Source organism: Aythya fuligula, chromosome 17 (assembly GCF_009819795.1).
Source record: "Aythya fuligula isolate bAytFul2 chromosome 17, bAytFul2.pri, whole genome shotgun sequence".
Taxonomy (NCBI): Eukaryota; Metazoa; Chordata; class Aves; order Anseriformes; family Anatidae; genus Aythya; species Aythya fuligula.
In genome coordinates this window covers 11,465,777-11,474,159 of record NC_045575.1, presented here as the reverse complement: position 1 = coordinate 11,474,159, position 8,383 = coordinate 11,465,777, and the positions used below count along the sequence as shown (strand labels likewise).

Below are 8,383 nucleotides of genomic sequence, written 5' to 3'. Positions count from 1 at the left end.
TGATCTGCCTTTCTATGCATATAGGGTTGCAGTAGTGCAATGGAATGAAGGGATTTTTTTTTTTTTTTGTCATTTGTATTGTACCAGGAAGAGATGAGAAATTAACTTGCAGATGGGGAGGGTGAATAAATCCTGATCTTTATATGCTCTTAAGTAAGTAAGAGTATCTGTCATGGGTATTACATACTCTATACATTAGACCTTTTTAAATGTATGGTTACCAGGTGATAGTTAATGTGATAAATGTATGAACTATGCTTGGTGTAATGGTTTCAATACTGTAAAGGTGCAGCATATTTTTTAACCTGTCTAAAGCACACCCCCACCTCCTTTATAAGAGATACTTGGAAGCTGAGCATGAAATGTAGTAGAATAGATGTTGTGAAAACCAGGGTGATTATGATAGAGTTTGACATAGTGGTAAATAAGGTACATAGTCTCTTTGAGAAAGTTCTTTTATAAAGAAGGTGGAGTGTAGTTCTTCCAGTTCTCTTTTGTGATTTTTTTTTTTCCTGAACTAAGAAGTTATTAATTAAAAAAAAAAAAAAAATGTTCACTGAAGTCGTCTGTTTCTGTTTCTTCTGTGGCATATTCTTTCACCACAGAAATGGATGTGTGTGACATTTTCTCAGGACTGGTCAAGCTGTCAATGATTTGAATGTTGAGATTTTACAATGAAGTATCTTCCTTGAACTTGTAGTAACTGAAAATGACATGAGTTTTTTTTGTCAATCGAAGAAACTCAATCTGACACTTGAAAGTTTATACCACATGGGATCATTAGCAGATCTACAGGATTCGTAGCAAATGATGTAAGTTTAAAAAGTTAAATGTTTGCAAACAAGGTGACTTCAAGATGCTAGTAAGGAAAAAAAGTTCACTTTCAAAAAAAGTGCATACAACTTAAATATCTTGCTACACTGTAGAGTCTGACATGGCAAGCATTATAACAGCATTATAACACTACCAATGTTAACAGCAGACTAGAGAAAATGAGTGTCATACTGTGCTAATCTTTATACCTTTGGGATTTTCAGTGATCTAATTCATATAAATGATAAGATTTCAAGTGGCTGCTATTAGTGGGACTTTTTAAAATAGAACTATTTTCCTGCAGAGGAAATAGAAAGACATGTCTGCAGTTCTTTCTGCATGATGCTACAGACAGTGAGGCCAGAATAGTTGAACTTCAAGTTGCAGTTTAGCATTCTAGGATTCTTTGCACTGCTGTTGTTCCCACACTTGAAGCTAGGTGTCTTTAACTTGTAGCCTATCTGTACAGCTGTTCTTAACCCAAGTGTCGGTTGTTCTTCAGACTAAGTTTAAAAGAGGCTCAAACTCACGGTTAAGTAATAAAAGAGTGAAAATGCTACGTTGTTCTGTATGTTTTAAAGATAAACTGATAGACCTTAAGTCTTTTAATGGTTTTCATTTGTCCTGTACTTATAGTTGTGGTTTTAAGTATTTTATGCTCCATTATAGCACCAAATGACCTGTAACTAATTTAGTTTAAGAGGATGCTGTTGATTTTTAGATGTAATGCCTTGCCAAGTGATCAGTGTTGGCACAACATAAGCACTTCATAGCTCTTCTTCCATAAAGAAAAGGGTATCAAACTTATGAGAAAAAACACGGCCTTTTGCAACTGCAATACATGTAGCTGACAAAATACTAATCTCAACAGTTGCTTTTAATCTGAGAGTCCTCAGTATCTTAAGTATCAGCAACTCTGTAGGATAATTTGTGTTTAAGCTCTGTACTGTTTTCTTTGAAATTAATAGAAGCTTGGTATTGAAGGTCAAGCATTAGCTCATTCATTTCACCAAAAAAAAAAAAAAAGCATCCATTTTATATCAATTTCTAATCTTTGGTAGAATTGTGTAGTGCAGATGGCTTAGCCTACAGCAAGAGCTTAGGGAAGTAAGTGATTCAAGTACAAGGAGTTAGGCGGTTGAGAATGCTCCATTCTAAATTATGCTCTGATTTTTTTTTTTTATGGTCTCTTACAAAATTCTGCTGGAAGGGGGCCTTATTTTGTACAGTCTGCCCTCTAAAAATAAACCAACAGTCTCCGTGTTACTGGAAGCTAGGAAAAAGATCTTTTGGTTTTAAAAAGAATGTGTGGGGATTTTGCATTTTTTCCACCTATTTTATCTAACATTCTTTCTGCATGATGTTTGGGAGCTGAAATACCACTTACACAATTCCAAGGAATAAGTTCTGAAGAAAACTAATTATACTATTTCCCATAGCAATGCTTAATATGCAAAGATTGCTACTAAATCTGCTTTTCAGGTCATCCTTCTTTTCTTCACACTTCACCATTTTGACTTTCAATGAGGTAATTTCACCCTTAAGCTCATTAGTTTCCACAGGAAATGAATTATAAAAAATGCTAAGTGTGCCATATGAGGTTTAACAACAAAGACATTTCTAGACACACCATGAATATATGTTGAAGCTAGATTTGGTCTCTGTTGGGTATTCTTTTCAGTCCTGCTGAGTTTCAGTTGCTCGCTTTCGTTAGGTAAGTGTTGGCTTAGGACTTATCTTTTTCCTTGCAATCCAAATTAATCTTCAATTCTGTAGAATAAGATCTAGTAGCTGACTGCTTGGAATAGTTGAACCCAATGTGTTTAGTTATGACTCATGCGCCCTTCTTGTGGAGGGGGGGAAAAAACAAACTACAGTTAAGAGTAGGATGTTTTATAACCAACTGCTCTTAAAGAAAAGGTAGGTTCCTGAAAGGAAACTTCAGCTCATATTTCTGCTAACAAGTTATAAATTAATTTTTATTTTTATTTCCACTGCCACCACACCCCAAACTACATAGTGACAGTAGCTTAGGTACTACCTAAACCAACCACAGTGCTCTGCTTTAACCAAAGTCTTGCTGAATGTTAGTCTGTATCCTGGAGGTGAGGATGCATGAGCTGCATGGTTAATCTTTCAGTTCTTCCCACCGAGCCTCCGTTCTCAACCATTTTAACTGCCTGACAGCAAAAAAAAATCAACACCTGGCACACAGGATTCTTGTTGGCTTGTATAGCTTCAAGCTTTTATTTTGAATCTCTATTTCCAACAATCCAAAAAAAAAAAAAAAAAAAAGGGGGAGGGGGGGGAAAATGCCCACAGTTCTGGTTCAGGGGGAGGAGTTGTTTTGTTTTCATTGCTTGTTTATTTTAATGTTCTATTCAATCTACGTAACACACTGGCTAGAGGGAGTGCCCAGCATGTTACAGAGGTTTGGTTTTTTTTTTAAGTGTACATTATTCAAATCCAATTTTAGTGGGGGGAGGGAAAAAACTTTTTGTTAGATCTATAACATTTTAAGATATAATTTCATTCACAATTGAACAGGAAAATTTTTCTTCCTCTTCAGCAAGTGTTTAGCATGCTTATCCCATTTGCTGCTTAGTTACAGTATGCAAAATAGCACAGTAAAATGGCTGCGTTACCACAAAGGTAAAACTGCATCTCAGGTCCACGAGCTGTGAGGTTTTCTATCATTAAAAAGTTGCAGAATATCTCTCAAAAGTAATAGAGTTGTTAGGAGGAAACTAAGTGGCACAGTAACATTTCTGTTTAAGAACTAATCCTAGTCAATATTTACAGCTCTAAAGCACTGAAGCATTAAAGCACTTTATTCCACCCAGAGCTGGGGGGAGGAGGTGTGGTGGGGAGAACTTCAAAATATTTCCTCTTTGCTCTATGAGTAGGAGAATCTATTTCCTGTTCTTTGAAGGTACGAAATGCAAGTACCTCTTTAGCAGTGCATTTCGGTGACCTGCCTAAAAATAATAGGAACTTCAAAAGGCAGGTCAAGAATTTAAGCATAAGTCTCCCATATGCTGTGCTCCTGGCTGATCAGGGTTGACCGGGAGGGAGGGAGGGGGTGGTCTTCTGTGCATCTGCAGCGGGTGCTGGTTTGGCATTAGGCTTTGCTATCTTTCAGGGGTGTAAGGTCTCATCTATAGTGTAGGATGTCTGCCCCCCCTGTTCTGAGAACGAGTAGTGTTGTTCAATAGTGCGTATTGTTCAAGAGGAGAGCCTTTGGTTCCAAAGGTAGGTAGTAAAGAAAGGCCATGTAAACAACCCCTCGTTACCTACCTGAGTTACAGAGGAGGAACCAGGATCGAAACCTTTAGTACTGGACTGAGGGATGCAGCGGTTTTTGTGCTCATTTCATTGCAGCAACTGCTGCAGTTGGGCTACTGTATTGGTGTACATCATGAGATGGCCCGGTACTCTGGGGCAAGGCATATACAACTTAGTATTTCAGCAAAATAAACTGTGTCATTACATTGCAGAAATGAATAGTTAAACACTCTTTTATTGAAAAAGTCACTTTTCCCAGCCCTTCACATGTAGGTGCTGTCAGTAACGGAACACAAATACTTTTCCAAAGTAGATTTTAGTAATTCAATCTCCAGAAATATAATAAGTAATGTGGCATTGGCTCTGATTTACAATGTGTATGAATTTAACATTGTGGAAGTTATTAGAGTACTGTAGATGTTTAAATATTTTTTTGTCATAAATATATTAACTCTTCCCTTTGATTCATGTAACATTAATTTAGAAGAAAAAAAAAAAAAACAAAACAACAAAACAAAACTTGGAGCCAGACTCTTGTGCTTCAAAACTACTCAACACAGTCTGGTAATAATAAATGCTGACATCTGTCTGCTGTTCATTTTTGAGTCAACTGCTGAAGGGCATATATGGTTTTTGCTTTCACTGCTACAAGATGCAAGCCTTTTATGTCTACATAGACATGTATACAAAATATTAGGCAAAACCTACAATCTTGTGTTGCATATCTCAGACATTAACACGTGGCAAATGGAAGCTGTAATAGCAGGTGAAATCATAAATAATTCAGTTAAATGTCCCAGGAATCAAACTTAAATGCCTTCACATAGAAGGATTAAGATAACTCGATGCACAGTGTAGCTAATATAGGAGAAGACTTGTATGGGAGATTTCATTCTGGCACCTGTTTTATGACTTACTGTTGCCTTAAAACAGTGTCCTGCGTCAGCTGCAAAATACAGGAATCCCCTTTATAGGGATTTTTATTTATTTATTTAAGAAAGTAAAAATAATTTAAGTTGCAAAATACAGCTTTGTAGAGGTTTCTTTCATTTAAGAAAGAAAAATAATTCTAAGTTGAGAGTTGAATGTTCAGGATTTTCTTGAAAAGACGGAGAAATATCACCAGGAGGCATTAAAATAATGATTGGGTTATTAAAGGTAATAGGACAAGCAGGCTTCCCTTTGGTTCAGTGCTCTACTGAATGCTCTGAATTTGTGATTGGGGGGCACAGCTACTTACTAGTTCATTTTTAAAGAAAATGAGCACTCAGAGTTTGCCACACTTAATTTTGTCTTTTAAGTCTTGCCTGCTAAAGGAAGGGAAATAGTTTCTCTAGTCAATGTGCGTTACCAGTAATAAATAGCTGGTGGATATAGGATCAGAGCAGCTGCAAATATCCAAGTGTTGGGTACTGAAGGCTATTCCAAGCGAGTATTTCAGTGTTTTTGTACACATGCTCCTGTTGCCATGAGGAGTCACCTTAAAACATAGTGGACTGAAGTGTTTAAGCCTATGTAGATCTAACAAAAATAAAGCTAGTCAGACTTTCTTATCTTGTCTGCACTCTAAAGAGTTAGGATATGAGATACTCATGGTCTTTAATACTAGAAATGCTAATGCTTGGTAAACTTTGAGCTAGAGTGCAGAAGTTATGAAATGTTTAAAATTGTTTACAAAACAGTATGCAGACATGCATGATTGAATTCTTACCCTTGGCTTGGCAAGGCTTGAATTGTACGGGCATACCTACGAGCAGAATTTAACTCATAGCTTCTAACAGAAAGACTCAAGTGGTACCACAGTGACAGAGGACTGATTTACATTTTAGATATAAACCATGATGTAACTGTCTCAGATGACTTTCATGTCTCATTCCAGAAAAGATTTTCTGCAGTGTGAAATACCTTTTCAGAGAATGCTTCCTTGAATAAAACACATCAAAATTCCATGCAGAAGAATAGGTTTGTTAATGAGCAAAAGGGAAGATGGCATTTGTGCTGTGGTGTGGTACATATAGCCATAATCCCAAAGCCAACGGGTGGGAAGCAAAGACTACTCTTAAAAAAGTCATGTCCACGTATGGCTGCCATGCTTGGTACCACTTCCATTCAGATCACGTGCCTGCTGCCTCTGTTTTTGTGAACTGATGGTTCAGTCTTTCTGAGAGCATCATTGGACTGAGGCTTCACATACTGGAGGAGCAGCTAGGGTATCAAAGTTCTGTGAGGTCGCACTAGTATTAGCATCTACTGCCGACAAGCTCTGCTGGTCCCTGGAAGAGTTAGGGGCCTTCACCTGACCTTTGTATAAACCAGGAGACTTTGCCCAAAATGGAAGATTTGACATAAACGTGGCAGAACTGTTGCCCTCAGCAGTCAGAACCACAGGCTGTTTGTCTGGCACAGCTGGTGCATACGCAGCATTTTGCTCAGAGAGATGATCTCCGCATTGGTTAAGATGTTCTGCTAAGACCAGAGGCTGCTGATCATCTCCTTCTTCAGAAATAACAAAAACTGGTTTGTTTTTATCTGTTTCTACCACAAGCTCTTTTGTTTTTGAACCATTGACCAAGTTGATTTTCAGGGCGTTGGAGCTCTCTAGAGTATTTGCAGGGCTTTGGCTGTTAACTGGCGATACTGCCCCTAGATGTCTTGAGGGATCCAAGGACCTCACACGTTTACTGTCAGGGGAACCAGCTAAAAATCCAAAGTAAGGGTTCCCAAACCTGGATTTCTTCAAGTTGCAGGAGCTTAGCTTCCGCTGCCTTTGTGCAGACAGAGTGAGGGGGTATGAGGCATTGCTGGCAGATGAATCAGAGTAAACTGGCTCTGAAGCTCCTTCTATCTCAGTGGCAGAAATCACCTTTCTGGTCGGAACACCTTGGGTTCTTGCAGCTGTAGGAAAAGCCTGTACAAAATAATAATAAATTAGTAGATGTGCTTTGAAAAGAAACATCAGAAAAGAAACATTGATGTTTCTTAAGAAACATCAATCCCAAAGGCACTAAAAGTTAAAATTCCTCCTTAAGATAGAGGTAATATGCTTTCTTTTGCAAAAACCTATGTTATTACCCTAAAAAAAATGAATATCCTCTGTTAACTTTGTAACAAGTGCTGTTCACTGATAACCATCAGTGAGACCTACATATCCCTCCCACAACTATAGCCTTCTTGTTATGCAATAGTAATATGTCAAAATTAATGTAAAGTATAACCATGAAAAAGGGAATATGTTGGAAAATTCAATGAATGCAGATTTTTAGCACTTCAGGAATGCTTGAATAAATTACAATATGGTTAGGCAAAAGAGTTTCCCATGCACCAAGCAAGATGGGCTGAAAAGTGTGTTGCGTTTACAGGTTGGAGAGGCAAAGCAGTGAGGCCAGGGGAAAACATGGCCCATCAGCAAGCAGATAGGGCACAAAACCTGACCACCCCATACTCCTCTCCTAGCAAGACTTACACTGTTGTCAACCAGCTTTGTGAAGGGACTATTGGTGGTCCAGCTACACCATTTTTTCTGTAACTGTGGTAATGGAGCCAGGAAATCATGGAAAGTGCGGGCACTCCACGTGCGTTGTCTGGGGTAATGATTTTCCATCTGAATGTTTCCCTTCTCAACCGTGTCTGCTCCTGCAGCCATTGGATTAGAAGTCAGCCAGTCAGATACAGAGGCTGGGCTTGTGACACTTCTTTTTAGGTTTTTGTCCTGAAAATAGTAAGTAAAGATCATTTACAAAACCTGTTGTCAAAAGGTTTTAAAAACACTTTTAAAATAGGCCTTTAGTGCAAGTGAGTGATTTCTTCAGTGGCTCTTTTCCCAGGACAAGACACAGGAATACAATTTCTATTCATTTCTCTTCCAGCGTGCTGTGTGGGATTCACTGGCTTCACTGGACAGCAGTTTTACTTTGTTTCTTCAGTTTCAGGTTTTACACTGAACTGTGAAATTTCAGTCATATAAGAAACAAAATCCTACCACTAACTGCATATATCAAATACCTAGAGCTTCATTACACTGAAGATATCTGACAGATTACAGTACTAAACTTCACAGTGCAAAACATAATTCTTCCACTCTGCTAGGCTCTTGGTAGGCTCCAGATGTGTTTTGTCAAACAAAACTCCAAGGGGGGGATGAGGCCCACTGGAAGAAATCCAGAAGCAAGCAACAAGAGACTCAGAATGTCTAAAAAATGCATGATTCAGGAGGAAAGACTAAATTAAGTGGTGCTCTTCAGTCTGAGTTAGGGAAGAATTAAGAGAATACAAAGAATTAAAACAA

At 38.1% G+C, this 8,383-nt stretch overlaps 1 protein-coding gene across 2 annotated transcripts in view; it reads right to left on the bottom strand.

Moving 5' to 3' along the window:
- Positions 1-5,120: 5,120 nt before the first annotated feature.
- The window catches only part of LOC116496131, a 31,820-nt gene continuing 28,557 nt past the window's right edge, over positions 5,121-8,383 (bottom strand). Inside the window, exons 6-7 of one of the 2 annotated variants that reach the window (XM_032199039.1) lie at positions 7,562-7,807; positions 5,121-7,006 (exon numbers count right to left, since the gene is read on the bottom strand). In XM_032199039.1, the coding sequence (XP_032054930.1) occupies positions 6,269-7,006; positions 7,562-7,807 (984 nt within the window). In that variant the 3' untranslated portion in view covers positions 5,121-6,268. The remainder of the gene's footprint in view (positions 7,007-7,561; positions 7,808-8,383) is intronic. The other variant, XM_032199040.1, reaches the window with a different exon arrangement.